Source organism: Oncorhynchus mykiss, chromosome 2, assembly GCF_013265735.2.
Source record: "Oncorhynchus mykiss isolate Arlee chromosome 2, USDA_OmykA_1.1, whole genome shotgun sequence".
NCBI classification, from domain to species: Eukaryota; Metazoa; Chordata; class Actinopteri; order Salmoniformes; family Salmonidae; genus Oncorhynchus; species Oncorhynchus mykiss.
In genome coordinates this window covers 46,172,945-46,192,952 of record NC_048566.1, presented here as the reverse complement: position 1 = coordinate 46,192,952, position 20,008 = coordinate 46,172,945, and the positions used below count along the sequence as shown (strand labels likewise).

Below are 20,008 nucleotides of genomic sequence, written 5' to 3'. Positions count from 1 at the left end.
AAATCCATCAAGTTCGCTGACGACACGATGGTGGTTGGACTGATCACTAACGGCAATGAGACAGCCTACAGGGAGGAGGTCAGAGATCTGGCTGCGTGGTGTCAGGACAACAATCTCTCCCTCAACATCAGCAAGACCAAGGAGGAGCTTTTGGACTACAGGAAATAGATACAGTGGAGAGGGTCAAGAGCTTCAAGGTCCTCAGCATCCACACCACTTAACATGGTCATCTCACACAAGCACAGTCGTAAAGAAGGCACGACAGCACTTCTGCCCCCTCAGGAGACCGAAGAGATTTGGCATGGCACCTCAGATCCTCAGGAACTTTTACAGGTGGACCATCGAAAGCATCCTGACTGATTATATCACCACCTGGTAGGGCAACTGCTCTGCCCACAACCGCAAGGTGGTGCTGATGGCCCAGCGCATCACTGGGTGCGAGCTCTCCGCCATGAACTGTTCTCTCTGCTCTCATCTGGCAGGCAGTTTCTGAGCATCGGGATGTGGACCAGCGCTCCGAAAGAGTGTCTTTCCTCAGGCCATAAGACTGTTAAATAGCATAAAACTGTTGAATAGCTAACGATCCCTGCCCTCCCTCTCTCCCACAGACTATCTGCACTGACTACCTGCACGGACTCAGGTCTCTATCACTCAGCCACACACACCTAAACTGACACTCTTCACATTCACGCATACACACATACCCACATACTAACACACCTCAATCACTCCAGTACCACTGCATAGGGTTGCAAAGCCACCGGTAATTTACCAAAGTTACCAGAATCTTCAGTAATTTGGGTAATTAACACAACATCTATGGCAATCTATTGTAACTTTGGTAATTTATACTTCAATAAATGTATTCATATACAGTATAGTGTTCATTTATTATATCTGTGTCCATATTGTCCATGATTTTCTAGTAGATCGACCATATGGTTCAAGAGAAAATAGCCTATTTAATGAAAAAAGCATCTAATCAACAATGGAATTACCTCTGCAACTCTTCCAACTATTTCGTGCTGAATTCGTCATATTAAACACCAATGGTATTCACTAAGTTGAATGTTGATTTTTAGGATAATGTTTTACAGCTTTGTCATTATTATTATTGTATATTGTTTTATCTTAATTAATTCATTCATTTTACATTTGATAAAGGCACACAGAGGGCCAAAGATTATTGCAGACACCTGTGATAACCGGAAGTACCTAAAATGGCCACTTGATTGCGTGTGATAGATTACATAAAATCCTTGAAATATCCCAAAATCCTAGAAGTTTACTGGTAAACTTCAAAAGTTTCAATTAATATAACTTCCCTTTGCAACCCTACCCCTGCACATTGTAGTAACGCTACTGGCACTGCACTGAACTGTATATACTATAACACCTGTAACTGCATTCTCCTTTCTTTTCTTTTTTACTTCTCTCGCAGTTCACATTTGTTTTATTTGTTATCTATATTACTTCCTTTATTGTACATTTTTGGGAAAGAGCTCGCAAGATAAGCATGTCACTGTACTGTATCCTGTGCATGTGACAATACAACTTGAAACACACACACACACACACACACACACACACACACACACACACACACACACACACACACACACACACACACACACACACTCTCTCTGGCCGGTAGTCGGGTGTTTAAGAAAAACACACACACTCTTTCACTCTCTGAGTGCACTCTTTGTGTAATGTGTCTCCTGTGCTATGGCGCTGGTTTGAGCTCTCAGCTGGCACTCTCCAGGCCTCCACACACACATGGGGTTGGCACGCCTTGCCCAGGAGACAGGGCAGACACTGGGGCATCTGTATGGAAGCAGCCAGTCCTGCTGGAGCCCTGGGCTGGACTGAACTGGACTTAGCTGACCGAGCGGGCGCACACACAAACTAAACATGGGGCCTTGTGGTGTGCAGAGTTTCTTTTTTCTCCTCCAGTGAGAAATAAAATTAAAAAGCTGGTGGATAGGGGAAATAGTTGGTTTTTATATTGTATTTAAGGGTATGCCACAATTCAAAAAAGGTTAATAACTCATGTTATATTAGCATATACCAGTATACTAGTACAATGGCAAACATAAGTTAAAGCATGATCCTAAGGTTACTACAAGCTTCACTCAGTTGATCTATGTGTGTGCGAGCATGTGGGTGGAGTGGGATTTTTTGGAGTAGTGGCCACCTTTTGGTAACACGATAAAGCAAAAAAGAAATGTGTCTCTTTCAATTTTGTGAAAGCAAGGAAGAGTCCCTTTGCTAGTAGTAGCTATCTGGCATCCTGGCTAAAAATCTAGCACGATAACTAGCCTTTTTAGCTTCCCATGTAAAATATCAGATTTATACGGCCAGTGTAACCTAAAACATTATCCCAGTTTGATATGTTGCTTGTGTATTCATTCCCATATCAGCTAAACATAGAATGTCATCTTGTTTTGGTCATGGAGAAAAAAAAACACATGGCTAGCTAGCTGGCTACAGCAGGTTCTACCATTTCACAATAGTCTGTAATCACTAGTTATTACTTCTAAACAAAATACATTTTTGGGTGGATTCTGCAACACTCCTAATCTTGTGTCTGCATAGATCTTGTAGTAAGTTTAACATGACAGAAGCAGAGGGTGAGACAGGGACAGAGAGAGACACAGAGAGGTAAAGTGAATAACATAATGAGGTAGGTTGGGGTAGTAGCAAATAATCCCACTAAATCTACTAGAATGTTCTTTTAAACCACTGAGTAAACAAACAGAAGTAATTGTTGTAGCCAGAATCCCAGCTGTAAACCAGCGGCAACCCAAAGGGATTTAGCTGCGGCCCACCACTGGTTCTCCAATCCACCATTTGGTAAACACTGGTGTTAGAGTAAGAGAATGACTTTGTTAGTGGAACATGGCGTGCTTGAAACAGGCTAACGATAAAGGGATATTAAGATAAGAAGAGACAATGGGGATATATTTTCATACTACAGAAATTACCATAAACCTCAATATAATATGGCAGAGTGATTTAATTACAAACTTTTATTCAACAATGTACAATATAAAGAGGCAACTTTTTATTGTTTTACTTTTTTTTTAACATAGTTTACTAAACTTTAGTCAGATTAAAACCTGCTTATAGTGCACATTATTGAAGAGAAGTTTCAAATGCTCACACTGCCAGGTTATAATAACGTTTATGATATTTTTGGGACATTGCACAATGCTTTTGCACTACATGTAAAGCATAGGATCACAGAGATTTAGGCTATATGTGTCTTTAATTGAAAATTCACATCAACAAATACCTTATGTTATTATTTTCTTACCATCATATCTAGTACAGCCACAACATTGTGAACTAGTATCCTTGTAGCAGTACAACATAAGATTCTAAAACCCTATGCTCCTTTACCCTACTGTTACTGGGTAGGTTGGGTTGTTGACATGTTTTGAACAGAAACAGCCTCATTGGCTCACATGTTCTGAGGCAGGAATCCATCCAATATTACATGTAATCCAATAATGCTGTATTTCATATCCTCAAGACCTGTGGAGCTAAGCCCTGAAGCCCCAGGGGGTATATCAGGGCTGGGAAGCCAGGGAGAGGCTCTCCGTCCTGGGGTAGAATTCCTCTGAGACCCCATGGAGCGGGCCGGTTGGTGGGAACACAATTGAGCCCTTCAGCTACAAGTAGGCTCTGGCTTTTTTTGGAGGACTTGACTCCCTATGGTACCCCTTCACCAGCCCATCTCTCTTCCTACACTCAGTCCTGGCCTCCAGCCATCCTCCCACTCAACGGTGATCAGGTTTGAGATTAACCTATAAGGGTAATTATGTTAAATGTGTGCTATATGATCCAAAACATGACCCTGCCTCCTTTGTGTATGTATGCCTGTCAGTGAATGCTTATCAGAGGAGGAAGGGGATGACTATCCTCCTCAGTGAATACAAGTTTTCCTTTTTAGATAAAAAATAATAAACTATACTAAATATATTAATGTCACCAAATAATTGATTAAAACACACTGTTTGCAATGAAGGTCTACATTGGCCTCAACATCACTCTCTGGGGTAGAACTATGGTGTTAGCCGGAGGACACATTAACCTATCAGAGCTTTTGCAGAATGAACTGACATGTTGTTGAACCAATCAAGTATCAGCTACAGCTATCAGCTATAGCTAGCTAGCACTGCAGTGCATAACATGTGGTGAGTAGTTGACTCAAAGACAGAGAAAGACAATAGTTGAACAGTTAAAAAAAAAAAAAAAAAATCTTCAAACTGAAGGAGAAGAAAGAGACAGAGCTAGCTTTATTTTGTGTTATTTTTTTACTTTCACTTACCTAGCTAGCTGATGCAGCTAACAAAATTAGCCTACTCAAACACCTGGCTCAAACAGAGAGGGATGCTATGTTAGCTGGCTATGGCTATCCAACACTGGAACTCTTCCAAGGTAAACTTTTGTTTTTTCAATGTATTGCCACCAGGGCCCGCAGATGTAACTACTAAACTGCTTGCTGTACACTGTACTGCGTGATTGTAGCGGGTTTATTAACACGTTAGTTCTAGTAGCTAGCTATGTTGACTATGACGTTAGGTGGCAACGATGTAGGCTGTGTGTAGTGGTTAGAGTTTATGGTATGAAGGTTTTCGCCTGGTCAGAGACAACTGTTGTATGGTGCACTGAATCCACAAGTGAAGGAAAGATGTGAGAGGAGGAGAACACGTAGATTCGAGAAGGAATTATACAACTGCATCTAACTTAGATCAGCTAGATGGAGGCAAGAGTGTACAAGACGGTATTGAATGGGTCACTGTGTGGATTACATTTTTTTTATTTGTTTTATCTCGACCTGTTGTAGCAACCTCATGATTGGTATAGGGGAAATTTTAGTATCATGTAGTAGCCTAAACCTATCAATGTTACATTGAACTGGGTGAATGGAAAGTTAATTATAGCTCATCTTTAACGGCACCGACCACCACTGATACCTGTGTATGTGTGTGTGTCTCTGTGAGTTTCATAGTGTACATACATAGGGAAAAGTCATCAGCTACTGAATGAACCGTCTCCATGTGGTGGTTTAGGCCTACTCCACTCTGAACGTGGGCTGACAAATACCTTTTATAGATACTACTTCCATATGTACAGTGGTTCCTCAGTTAAAAGGTTTGAGATTATGCTGAAGTTTTTAGAGGTAATTTGTGGTTTAGTCCATTACCCTGCGTCACTACTTCATTGCTCCAGACCACCGCAGGGGGGAGTTAGAGCGCTGATTATGCTTTTGGTTCCCAAGGTGCTAATGTGTCTCTACCTGAATGAATGTTGTCAATGAATAGGCAATATAAACCAAACTGATAATTGTGCACAACTTCAAAACTTGAATTAACTGAATGATGAGGATGAAAAAGAAGAGTGATTGAATTTAGAAAAATAGTGTAAGAATTGCTCTTCCTCTATCCCGCGTGCACACACAAAAAAGAAAAGGTTTCGCATATTTCAAGACCTGAGATATTTAATGTAGGTCAAATCATATTAATTTGTATTTGTCACGTGCGCCAAAAACAACAGGTTACCGTGAAAGGTGAAAGGTCTTCCTCTGACACCGCCTAGTATATAGGTCCTGGATGGGAGGAAGCTTGGCCCCAATGATGTACTGGGCCATACGCACTACCCTTTGTAGCGCCTTACGGTCAGAAGCCAAGCAGTTTTCATACCAGGCGGTGATGCAACCAGTCAGGATGCTGTCGATGGTGCAGCTGTAGAACTTTTTGAGGATCTGAGGACATATGCCAAATCTTTTCAGTCTTCTGAGGAGGAAAAGGTGTTGTCGTGCCCTCTTCACTACTGTCTTGGTGTGTTTAGACCATTATCATTTGTTGGTGATGTGGACACCAAGGAACATGAAACTTTCGACCTGCTCCACTACAGCCATGCCAATGTCAATGGGGGCCTGTTCGGCTCACCTTTTGCTGTAGTCCACGATCAGCTCCTTTGTCTTGTTCACATTGGTTGTTGTCCTGGCACCACACCACAGGTCTCTGACCTCCCTATAGGCTGTATCATCATTGTCGGTGATCAGGCCAACCATTGATGTGTCGTCAGCAAACGTAATGATGGTGTTTGAGTCGTGCTTGGCTACGCAGTTCTGGGTAGAAAGGGAGTACAGGACTAAGCACGCACACCTAAGGGTCCCAGTGTTGAGGATCAGTGTGGCAGATGTGTTGTTGCTTACCCTTACCACCTGGGGGCAGCCCATCAGGAAGTCCAGGATCCAGTTGCAGAGGGAGGTGTTTAGTCCCAGGGTCCGTAGCTTTGTGATGAGCTTTTTGGGCACTTTGGTGTTGAACACTAAGCTGTAGTCAATCAACAGCATTCTCACATGTTGCTTTTGTCCAGGTGGGAAAGGGCAGTGTGGAGTGCGATTGAGATTGTGTCATCTGTGGATCTTTTGGGGCGGTATGTGAATTGGAGTGGGTCTAGGGTTTCCGGGATGATGGTGTCGATGTGAGTCATGACCAGCCTTTCAAAGATCTTCATGGCTACCAATGTGAGTGCTATGGGACGGAAGTCATTTAGGCAGGTTACCTTCACTTTCTTGGGCACAGGGACTATGGTGGTCTGCTTGAAACGTTGGTATTACAGACTCGGACAGGGAGAGATGGAATATGTCAGTGAAGACACTTGCCAGTTGATCCGCGCATGCTCTTAGTACACGTCCTGGTAATCCGTCTGGCCCCGCGGTCTTGTGAATGTTGACCTGTTTACATATCTTGCTCCCATCGGCTATGGAGAGTGTGATCACATAGTCGCCCGGAACAGCTGGTGCTCTTATGTATGCTTCAGTGTTGCCTCGAAGTGGAGCATAAAAGGCTTGCGTCACTGGGCAGCTCGCAGCTGGGTTTCCCTTTGTAGTCCGTAATAGTTTGCAAACCATGCCATTTCTGAAGAACATCAGAGCTGGTGTAGTAGGATTCAATCTTTGTCCTGTATTGAATCTTTGCCTGTTTTATGGTTTGTCTGAGGGCATAGCGGGATTTCTTATAAGTGTCCGGATTAGTGTCCCGCTGCTTGAAAGAGGCAGCTCTAGCCTTTAGCTCGGTGTGGATGTTGCCTTTAATGGCTTCTGGTTATGATATGTACGTACGGTCACTGTGGGGATGACGTTGTCGATACACTTATTGATGAAGCCAGTGACTGAGGTGGTATACTCCTCAACGCCATTGGATGAATCCCTGGACATATTCCAGTCTAGCAAAACAGACCTCTGGTTGAGATATGTACGCACGGTCACTGTGGGGATGACGCCATCGATGCACTTATTTTTATTTTATTTTACCTTTATTTAACCAGGTAGGCCAGTTGAGAACAAGTTCTCATTTACAACTGCGACATGGCCAAGATAAAGCAAAGCAGTGCGACACAAACAACAACACAGAGTTACACATAAACAAACGTACATAGGCATTGAGTGATGATGAGAGAGGTTTTGTCTTTAGAGGCACCAATTAAGACAGGTGAGGTCACTGCATGTGTGGGGGGTGGAATAAAAGGGTCCGGTGTAAAGGTTCAGAGCTTGCGGTAGGAATCCGGAGATGTGGTAGAGAAAAAGCAGTCCGATATGCTCTGGGTTGATATTGCGCTGTGCAGACTGGCAGGTATTGACCGAACTGAGGCTTGCTGGTGTCCGAGTTAACTGTGAAGACCGCTAGCAGTGGCTAACTGGCTAGTTTGCTGTCCAGCTCCTGATGGGGGTTCCGGTTCTAGAGTATAAAAATAGCAGAACCGTACCACATTGGGTGGGGCGGGTTGCAGGAGAGTATACAGTGGGGCAAAAAAAATATTTAATCAGCCACCAATTGTGCAAGTTCTCCCACTTAAAAAGATGAGAGAGGCCTGTAATTTTCATCATAGGTACACTTCAACTATGACAGACAAAATGAGAAAAACTGTTTGAGGTTGTGGACAGGTGTCTTTTATACTGATAACAAGTTCAAACACGTGCCATTAATACAGGTAACGAGTGGAGGACAGAGGAGCCTCTTAAAGATGAAGTTACAGGTCTGTGAGAGCCAGAAATCTTGCTTGTTTGTAGGTGACGAAATACTTATTTTCCACCGTAATTGGCAAATAAATTAATTAAAAATCCTACAATGTGATCCTACAATCCTAAAATGTCTGGATTTTTTTTCTAATTTTGTCTGTCATAGTTGAAGTGTACCTATGATGAAAATTGCAGGCCTCTCTTATCTTTTTAAGTGGGAGAACTTGCACAATTGGTGGCTGACTAAATATGTTTTTGCCCCACTGTATGTAAATAAGGTATTTCTACTTTTTACTTTTAGTACGTTTACAAAAATGTATGAAACTGTTTTTTATTTCTCATTATGTGGTATTGTGTGTGTGTAGATGAGGAAAAAACATAATTTAATACATTTTAGACTAAGGAAGTAATAAAACAAGATGTGGGAAAAGTCAAGGGATCTGAATACTTTCCAAATCCACTGTATAATTTCACTGAAAGACTAATATTGTCACCCATCACACTATTCTTGATTTAATATTTTCTCTACATATACTAAATAATACATGTGAGAAATTTGTTTTGATTTACAATGGACTGTTATTATGCACCTGTCTCGAGACAGGGGCAGTGGGAAAATGCAGGATGCTTTCCCTGTTGTTCATTTTTTAATACATTTTTTATTTAACCTTTATTTAACTAGGCAATTCAGTTAAGAACAAATTCTTATTTTACAATGATGGCCTACCCAATTGTGCGCCGCCCTATGGGACTCCTGATCACGGCCGGGTGTGATACAGCCCGGAATCAAACCAGAGTCTGTTGTGATGCCTCTAGCACTCTGATGCAGTGCCATAGACTGCTGCGCCACACTTTTCATGCCAGCCATTTATGCTATACTTCTGTTGTAAAGATAAACAATGTGCTTAATATTAGGAAAGTTGAGAAATAAATATAGTAGGCCTAGTCTATAGAAAGCTGATGGGATCCTCCTCTTTTTAGTAGAGGCCGTTGCTTTGTTTCCTCGCGCAATTGCTTAACCTATAGAAATGTTGCGCAACATGAGCTTATGGGCTCTCATGAAGTGTTCGATTAGATTTTCGATTACATTTGCATTGATGTCCTAGTAATTAGAGGGACAATAGATAGATGCTGAATACCAGGCAGTTAGAAAGTTTGGTAGGCTGCTAATGACCATCAGCAGCATCAGAGCTTGTAGAAGCCTAATTACCTTGACTAAACTTTCACATGGAATTTGACTGCCTTCATGTCTCGTGTCCGCCGGTGTGGTGGTAATACGGTCACCGCAACAGCCCTAATCTCACCTTCACCCTCACCATCTCCCTGTGTCTCTCTCCTAGGTGACCTGGTGTCCAGAGCCATGCACCACATGCAGCGGTTGAGCTCCGTACGCCCGGGGCTCAGCCCGGCCCGCCACACCCGGCCCCAACAGATTGTCTCCTGGTTGCCCGACGCCCTCCACACCCTCTACTACTTCCTCCGCTGCCCACAGATGGAGTCCATGGAGAACCCCAACCTAGACCCACCCAGGATGGCCCTCAGCAAGGAGAGGTAGGGGTTATATGGATGTTTATACACACACACACACGCACACACAGAGACACACAGTTCATACACACACTCTTTCTTTCTCTCTCTGTGCACTTCACAAAATAGATGGCATCATGAGGGAGGATAATTATGTGGATATATTGAAGCAACATCTCAAGACATCAGTCAGGAAGTTGAAGCTTGGTCGCAAATGGGTCTTCCAAATGGACAATGACCCCAAGCATACTTCCAAAGTTGTGGGAAATGGCTTAAGGACAACAAGGTCAAGGTATTGGAGTGGCCATCACAAAGCCCTGACCTCAACCCTATAGAAAATTTGTGGGCAGAACTGAAAAAGCGTGTGCGATCAAGGAGGCCTACAAACCTGACTCAGTAACACCAGCTCTGTTAGGAGGAATGGGTGAATGTTAAATGAGTTGACTCTTCACGTGATAATTTCACTGAACAACAAAAGAAAGGGAATATTGAATGATCCCAATGATCCATCGCATCTCCCAAAAACGTTTTCAACATACATCTGTAAAATGATAGTCTAGAAACTTAAGCTTTGGTTGTCTTCCTCTCAGACGTCCATGTCTTCTCCCTGAACTTCCTCAATGAACATCTCTTAAACATCAGACTCTGAGGCCTCATCTTCATTGTCATTTTCCAACCTTGTTGAGGATGGCTCATTGCCAGGCTCAAAAAGCCTCAAATTTGCCCGGATGGCCATCACATTTAATTTTTTTTACCCCCTTTTTCTCCCCAATTTCGTGGTGTCCAATTGTTGTAGTAGCTACTATCTTGTCTCATCGCTACAACTCCCGTACGGACTCGGGAGAGACGAAGGTTGAAAGTCATGCGTCCCCCGATACCCAACCCAACCTACCTGCTTCTTAACACAGCGCGCATCCAACCCGGAAGCCAGCCGCACCAATGTGCCGGAGGAAACACTGTGTACCTTGCAACCTTGGTTAGCGCGCACTGCACAGGAGTCGCTGGTGCGCGATGAGACAAGGACATCCCTACCGACCAAGCCCTCCCTAACCCGGATGACGCTAGGCCAATTGTGCGTCGCCCCATGGACCTCCCGGTCGCGGCCGGTTACGACAGAGCCTGGGCGCAAACCCAGAGTCTCTGATGGCACAGCTGGCCCTTAACCACTGCGTCACCCGGGAGGCCCGGCCATCAATTTTTCAACCCTTGTATTGGTCAGCCTGTTGCGTGCTTTGGTGTGTGTGTTCCCAAACAAGAACCAGTTGCGCTCTGAGGTGGCTGATGTTGGTGGGATTTGGAGGATGATGGAGGAAACATGGGAAAGAGCCTCAGATCCACAAAGTCCCTTCCACCAGGTGGCTGATGATATATGTTGGCACATTGCCATATTGCATCTCCATCCCAAAGCCCTTGCTAGGAAGTGTACTTCACCAGACTGCCAAGAACCTTGCTCTCATTCAGGCCAAGGTGGTGAGACATGGTAGTGATGACACCACAGGCCTTGTTGATCTCTGCACCAGACAGGATGCTCTTGCCAGCATACTTGGGGTCCAACATGTACGCTGCAGCGTATATGGGCTTCAGGCAGAAGTCTTCATGCTTTTTTATGTATTTCAGAATTGCAGTTTCCTCTGCTTGGAGCAAGAGTGAAGTGGGCAGGGCAGTACGGATTTATTCTCTTAAATCTGCAAGAAGAGTCTGAACATCAGACATGATGACAACACCACCCCAACGGGTGTTGCTGGGCAGCTTCAATGTGGTGCTCTTATTCTTCTCACTTGGCTTGATGAGGTAGATTTCTGCTATAACTTGATGACCCTTCACATACCTAACCATTTCCTTGGCTCTCTTGTAGAGTGTATCCATTGTTTTCAGTGCCATGATGTCCTTCAGGAGCAGAGTCAGCCAATGGAGTCAGCTTCATGAGCAGCACAGCCAATGGGTGTGATGTGAGGGTAGGACTCCTCCACTTTTTTAGACCAAGCAGCCTTCATGTTCACAGCATTGTCTGTCACCAGTGCAAATATCTTCTGTGGTCCAAGGTCATTGATGACGGCCTTCAGCGCATCTGCAATATAGAGGCCGGTGTGTCTGTTGTCCTTGTGTCTGTGCTCTTGTAGAATACTAGTTGAGGGGTGGAGATTATGTAATGAATTATTCCTTGCCCGGAAACATTTAACCACCCATCAGAGATGATTGCAATACAGTCTGCTTTCTTTATGATTTGCTTGACCTTCACTTGAACTCTGTTGAACTCTGCATCAAGCAACTTAGTAGATAAAGCTGGGCAAGAACATTCAAAAATCTCTTCCAATACACATTTACTGTGAGCATCAGACGTGAACCAGTTGCATACACAGCTCGATCAAGACATTCATCAGCATTTCTCTGACTACGTTCCTCCATTGAGTCAAAAAACCTTTGATTCCTGGAGGACCATGAGCTGTTGCTATCGATAAGGTGTAGGATTCATCATTTTCACCTCAAATAGATGTAGAGGGACTTTTGTCAGAGGTTGCTTGTTGTGAGCAATGAGGGAACTTTATGCACTTGTCCAGATGATTCTGCATATTTGTTGCGTTCTTCACATGATTTGGCACAATATTTGCAATTGTACACAGCTTTTCCTTCTACATTAGCTGCAGTGAAATGTCTCTCCTCATCAGATAGTGCCCGTGGCATTTTCCTGTAAAGATTAGAAAAAAATGAGTAAAAATACCTTTCCACGTGCAGATAAATAGTTAAGCAGTTAGATTAAACAATTCCTTAGTAAAATAAATGTTTTAAAATGAAACATTTATAGAGACAGGTCAATTAACACTCCTCAGTTAGCAGACTCAAGCAAGCTAAACCCATATGGTAGCAAAAACTAGTTATTTAAACACACTTTGCTGTAGGCTACTATTTACTAATGAACAAAAAAGCTTTTATGTCACATTACATATATTCACTCCACTCAGTATTGTAATCAAAACTTACCAGAAAGCATGTAGTCCTTGGCTCAGACAGTGTAGTAGTGTGGGCTCAATAGCATCTCATTAGTGTGCAAGATCTTGAGAATCAGCTGTACATGTGATGGAAGGGTGCACTGCACATGTAATGGAAGAATTTACTGTGCATGCAGAGGGTTGCAATTCCATTGAATTGGGGATAGTTTAGCCAAAATATGCCACAAGATATAGAATTGCCTTATGTGTATCCCACTACAAAGGTTCACTGTTATAAGCTAACTTTTTTGATGACTTTAAGCAAAATTCCCCAAAATCCCGGGCTTAACATCCCATGAAGAATTTCAGAAATTTACAAGAAAGTTTGCAACCCTACACACATCTCAACATCAACTGTTCAGGTGAGACTGCTTGAATCAGGCCTTCAAGGTCAAATTTCTACAAAGAAACCACTACTAAATGACACCAATAATAAGAAGAGACTTCCTTGGGCCAAGAAACACGAACAATGAACATTAGACTGGTGGAAATCTGTCTTTTCGGTCTGATGAGTCCAAATTTGAGATTTTTGGTTCCAGCCACTGTGTCTTTGTGAGATGCAGAGTATGTCAACAGATGATCTCCGCATATGTGGTTCCCACCGTGAAGCATGGAGGAGGTGGTGTGGGGGTGCTTTGCTGGTGACACTGTCAGTGATTTATTTACAATTCAAGGGAAACTTAACCAGCATGGCTACCACAGCATTCTGCATTGATATGCCATCCCATCTGGTTTGCACCTAGTGGGACTATGATTTGTTTTTCAACAGGACAATGACCCAAAACACACCTCTAGGCTATTTAAGGGCTATTTGACCCAGAAGGAGAGTGATTTAGTGCTGCATTAGATGACCTGGCCTCCACAATCACCCATCCTCAACCCAATTGAGATGGTTTGGGATTAGTTGGACCGCAGAGTGAAGGAAAAGCAGCCAACATGTGTTCAGCAAATGTGGGAACTTCTTCAAGACTGTTGGAAAAGCATTCCACATGAAGCTGATTGAGAGAATGCCAAGTGTGTGCAAAGCTGTCATCAAGGTAAAGGATGGCTACTTTGAAGAATCTCAAATCTAAATGATATGCGTGCGTGCGTGAGGTTCAGGATACATTTCTCCTGTATATTCAAGGGTTAATGACACACTTGTGAGTTATGTTATGGTGAGCTGTGTAAAGGTATCTATGCACTCTTGCATACAAAGTGGATGCTGCTCTCACTCACTAGTCACTAGTGTTTTTAGGCATGTCAATCTCCGAGTTGCTCACACTGATTGAATCAATGTTGTTTTGAAATCATTTCAATACAATTTTGCTGAACAAATGTGGAATAGATGTTGAATTGATGTCTGTGCTTAGTGGGCTGTGTGTGTTTTTCATTTGAGTTTGATTGTATATGCATCCAAGGGAATGTTTGTGTTTGGTTATGGTAGGAGCGGCATGTGTGTGTGTTTGTGTGTGCGCTTCTTGACTAGGGTTGCTGGGAACCTTCTACATTTACCAGGAAACGACCAGAATTTTGGTATCTCAAAAATGTAATATATCACAAGACATCTAGTGGCTCTTTTGGGTACTTCAGATTATCACAGGTGTCTGTAAAGCTGTAAAACATTATCCTAAATATAAACCATCAACTTGGTGAATACCATTGGTGTTTAGAATGAGGGTGTCAGCATGAAATCTCCTTTTAAGGTTATTTTTTTTCTTTTTACAAACTTTTATTTATTTTACAATGTCAATATGTATTTGTTGTGAATGTTTTGGCATCAAACCGGTGGCAGTTGTGAAAAGTCAATAGTTGGACGAGTTAATTGAAAATAATGCCATTGTTGATTAGATTCTTTTTGGATTAATTAGGCTATTTTCTCTTGAACCATATGTTCTATCTACTAGAAAGTCATGGACAATAATGACACAGAAATAATAAATTAACACTATATATGAATATATTTTTTACAAAGTTATTCAAGTATAAATTACCAAAGTGAGACAAGGCCGAGTATAGCCCACGAAGATCTTCCCCAAGGCACGAACCCGAGAGGGGCGCCAAACCCGGACAGGAAGATCACGTCAGTGACTCAACCCACTCGAGTGACGCACCACTCCTAGGGACGGGATGAAAGAGCACCAGTAAGCCAGTGACTCAGCCCCCGTAAAAGGGTTAGAGGCAGAGAATCCCGGTGGAGGGGAACCGGCCAGGCAGAGACAGCAAGGGCGGTTTGTCGCTCCAGTGCCTTTCCGTTCACCTTCACACCAGACTACACTCAATCATAGGACCTACTGAAGAGATGAAAGAGCAAATATGCTCTTCTCAGAAAAGAACACCACACACAACTCTCCATTCCACCAGACCTCTACGTGTGTGTGTGTGTGTGTGTGTGTGTGCGTGTGTGTGTGAGAGATGGGAGGTACAATTAGTATCTGACAATAATTATAGTGTGATGCCACCATAATGTTCCCTCGCTCTCTTTCTCTCACTCTCTCTTGGTTTCATTCACTCACTCACTCACTCACTCACTCACTCACTCTCTCACTCTCTTTCTAGAAACCTCCATTAACATTTTGTTGTAAACTCTAACCACAACTCTGTGTGGACCAAGACATCAGACATTTGAGCAGAACCTAACTCAACTCAACACGTCTTATCACAGGAACATACTTAATTCAACGTTCAACAGACAATGCCATGAAAGCATTGTGTTAATATGTGTGTGTTTTGTGTGCGTCTGTTACAAGTGTGTGTGAGGGCATGTGTGTGCGCATTCTTTCGTACATGTGTGGTATATTTTAATGACACCGAGTCATCCCACTAAATATATTTAATGTAAACAACAACTTTCATCAGTGAGAGATGTTAATGACAATTTACTTTACCCTTTCTTTACCTCTCCCTTCCCAGACCAATATTTTCTGCTTCCAAAGAATGAGTAATTCGACTCCCCAGACCACCCTAAACACACACACCCAGACACACACATGCAGACACACACATGCAGACACACGCACACACATGCTCTAGCTGTAGAAAGTGGCTGTCTAATTGGACAATGTGTAGTGATGATACAAAGTGGGGAGATAATGTTGCCCCTAAACACTGATACAAGGTCAGATATTTTCCATTTTGTAGTGTTTACATTTATGCGTGGAAGCAAGATAATATGATCCTAGATCTGTGATTGAGGGCAACTTAATATTGTTAACACCAAGGTCTGAGTCTGTCTCGTTATTAGATTGCTATCAGATCTGTTGTAGTTGTAATGGACCCGGATCTACATGAGTCCAGACACATGCTGTGTACAAATCAAGAGGTCAGTTAAACTCTGGCTGGCCTGTTTGTATTTACATCTCATTGGCTGTAAATCTAGGATCTCTGAGCTAAGATCAGCCGTTGAGGGGTAGGATGAGGAGTCAAACACCTTACTGTGATAAGCCTGCATTGGCTTTATTACAATGTAAAATACACTGATAATGGATATACAGTGCATTCGGAAAGTATTCATGCCTCTTGAGGTTTTCCACATTTTGTTACAATACAGCCTAATTCTAAAATTGATTAAATATTTGTTTTCCTTCATTAATCTACCCCATAATGACAAAGCAAAAACAGGTTTTATTACATTTCTGCAAATGTAAAAAAAAATCAGCAACAACTGAAACATCACATTTACATAAGTATTCAGACCCTTTACTCAGTGCTTGGTTGAAGCACCTTTGGCAGTGATTACAGCTTCAAGTCTTCTTGGGTATGACGCTACATGCTTGACGCACCTGTATTTGGGGAGTTTCTCCAATTCTTCTCTGCAGATCCTCTCAAGCTCCTTCAGGTTGTATGGGGAGCATTGCTGCACAGCTATTTTCAGGTTTCTCCAGAGATGTTTGATCGGGTTCAAGTCCAGGTTCTGGCGTTGTCTTGGCTGTGTGCTTAGGGTCGTTGTCCTGTTGGAAGGTGAATCTTCGCCCCAGTCTGAGGTCCTGAACGCTCGGAAGCAGGTTTTTATCAATGATCTCGCTTTCCCTCAATCCTGACTTGTCTCCAAGTCCCTGCCGCTGAAAAAAATCCCCACAGCATGATGCTGCCACCACCATGCTTCACCGTAGGGATGGTGCCAGGTTTCCACTAGACGTAACACTTGGCATTCAGGCCAAAGAGTTCAATCTTGGTTTCATCAGACCAGAGAATCTTGTTTCTCATGGTCTGAGAGTCCTTTAGGTGCCTTTGGAAACTCCAAGCGGGCTGTCATGTGTCTTTTACTGAGGAGTGGCTTCCGTCTGGCCACTCTACTGTAAAGGCCTGATTAGTGGAGTGCTGCAGAGATGGTTGTCCTTCTAGATGGGTTCTCCCATCGCTACAGAGGAACTCTGGAGCTCTTTCAAAGTGACCATCAGGTTCTTGATCATCTCCCTGACCAAGGCCCTTCTCCCCCGATTGCTTAGTTTGGACGGGCGGACAGCTCTAGGAAGAGTCTTGGTGGTTCGTTACCTCTTCCATTTAAGAATGATGGAGGCCACTGTGTTCTTGGGGACCTTCAATGCTGCAGAAGTGTTTTGGTATCCTTCTCCAGATCTGTGCCTCTACACAATCCTGTCTCGGAACTCTATGGACAATTCCTTCGACCTTGGCTTGGTTTTTGCTCTGACATGCACTGTCAACTGTGGGACCTTATATAGACAGGTGTGTGTCTTTCCAAATCATGTCCAATTCATCTGAATACTTATATGAAGTTATTTCTGTTTTTTATTTTTAACACATTTGATACAAATATTAGAAAAACCTGTTTTTCCTTGGTCATTATCGGGTATTGTGTGTAGATTGCTGGGGAAAATGTTTTATCAATTTTAGAATAAGGCTGTAACCTAATGTTTTTGTTGATAAAGTCAAAAGGTTCTGAATACTTTCCGAATGCACTGTATATATTTGTTTAAAAACGTGTATGCGAAGTCAACATCTACTGTCTCCAAGAGTTTTTGTAATCTGTGATTTTAGTACAAAACCAGCTTTGTGTGTGTGTGGGGGGTAGTGCTGCACGGTATACCGAAACTTCGGTACTTTTTCGATACAAAAAAAACTTCTGTAAAATGTGTCTCGTGATTGAGAGGATCAGGTCTATCAGCACAGCCCTTTATAGCGCGAAGAGCGTGCCTGCTCCAGTTTATTGCTAGTGCTGTCTGGTTTGTTAATAATAATAGTGCTGTCTGCATTGTTAATAATAATAATAACAATTTATTACATTTGAAAAACACTTTTCATTATATAGAATAATCTCAAAGTGCATGACATTTTAACATTGCAACTGACACAAAGAACACCGGTGACGCTACAAGGGACTTGGAAACCAAGGAGCACATCTATCCACAGAAAGCCATCCTAAAGAGAATGGTGTTTAGGCCTGTTTTAACTGAGCCCAGAGTCTGTGTTAGCTCCCCACTCATTATGCACAGAAGTTAACGCACTTGAATAATGCAACACGGCATGTACAAATGTTGAAACTGTTCATTACTGTTCGCAAAACAATGTCCGACCAGCCTAGAACACTTTACAATACAGGACGATACCGGTAGCTTTCAGTTTTAATTGTAGGCTACCTTTCCTTGCTAGCTTACAACTGAAGCAAACATCAATTCAGTACCCTAGTACTTTGTTTGTGATAATATGCTAACCGTAACGCAAAATTTGCCGATTGTCAACAAAACGCCACTTAGTCTCCCTCGCCACCAAAAACTCATTAACTTTTTAGTCTCCCTCGCCTCCCGTCTGGTTTCCACAAAATTCCATAGCCACAAAGTCAGATTACACAAAGTCAGATTATTTGCCTCGCAAATTACGTAATTTTTTTCTTAAAGAGACAGTGCACACTTTTTATATAAGAAGAGATTGCTTATTCTATGCAAATGTTGTTGATCACTTCAATAAAATAATATTGTTATCCTCGCAGTTGCCAATAAAACGTGTCCTAAATAGAAGGGATTTTGTAGCCCCATGAAATCAGCTAAAACAAGCTCAAATAACAAAATAATAATGCATTCACACAATCCTTTTGAATAATATGCATTCACCTGTATTTTGAATAGACTTAGGCTACATCTTGATTTACCCAGTTTATCAATGGAGATTTACCATTCAAATAAATTATTATCATTATGTTGTTTTGTTGTTAGATTGGTAAAAACAAAGTCAAATTGATTGTATGATTGTATAATCTATTCATTAATGCATACATGGCTGTCTCAAAAAAAATACACATAAAAATGGTCAAATATTTATCTCAAAAGATTCCCATTAAGAGAACAGAGCAATAACTGACTTTTGGCTAATATGCCTTTTATTTATTTTGTTGTGGTTTCGTTCCGGTATCAAGTATCGTGACGGTATTGAGAATTGTGATACTAAACCTGGTATCGGTATCAAAGTGGAAATTCTGGTATCGTGACAACACTAGTGTGGGGGATAGTGTTTGGAAGTGGGTTAGTGGAGTGGGTTAGCCCTTGTGTTATTTAGAGTGGGTTAGCCCTTGTGTTATTTAGTTTCAGTCCAATGTGGGCATCTGGTTGTGATGGACAGAGGGGACACCGTTTCCTGTGAAAGGTTGGGGGCTGGTCTGTATGTGTGTGTGTTGTTGTGGAGTAACATGGTGATGGGGACAGATTGTGAGGGTGATGATGGGTGGGGTACATGATGGGTGGGGTACATACAGACAGACACGCTCCATCTAATTTCCTGTGTGGGTCACTGGCAGTGGTGTGTATACACACCGATGCACACACACACACACTCATGCGTACAAGGACAAACATGTGCACACACACACCATTCTTGTCTTAAAGCTGCTGAGAGTGTCCCATTTCAGGCCTCTTGTTCAGATACGAGAGGGCCATAAATTAAGTAGTCCATTCAATAAACCAGGATAGGGGGATTTTGTTCCTTTTATACAGCACCTCTGGGAATGTGGAACTGGTTTCTGATTGGTTTAATCTAGATAGCAGCTTTTTGGTGAATCAATAAGTGTTTAGTATTGGAGATGAAAATGCTTTATTTGAAACTGCTCTGGGCTGAGAGCCAGAGTGTTGTTTGTGCTGTCATAACTAATATGCAGTAAAGTGACACAGAGAGTGATCCTGGTGACAATTATGGATACAGACACATGCACAGTTTATTTATTTGCACCAAAGTAAACAAGTGATAGACAACAATAAAAAACAGTCAATTTGTTGATGCCATCCCGTACCTGTCCCTCAGGTGTGATGCTCGGATGTACCGATCCTGTGCAGGTGCTGTTACACGTGGTCTGCCACTGCGAGGACGATCAAGCTGTCCGTCCTGTCTCCCTGTAGTGCTGTCTTAGGCGTCTCACAGTACGGACATTGCAATTTATTGCCATGGCCACATCTGCAGTCCTCATATCTCCTTGCAGCATGCCTAAGGCATGTTCACGCAGATGAGTTGGGACCCTGGGCATCTTTCTTTA

General features: G+C 42.5%; 1 protein-coding gene across 1 annotated transcript in view; it reads left to right on the top strand.

Moving 5' to 3' along the window:
• Positions 1-20,008, top strand: part of abtb2b (ankyrin repeat and BTB (POZ) domain containing 2b) — a 150,088-nt gene that overhangs the window by 96,391 nt on the left and 33,689 nt on the right. Inside the window, exon 3 of the mRNA XM_021564060.2 lies at positions 9,379-9,589. Within this exon, the coding sequence (XP_021419735.1) occupies positions 9,379-9,589 (211 nt within the window). The remainder of the gene's footprint in view (positions 1-9,378; positions 9,590-20,008) is intronic.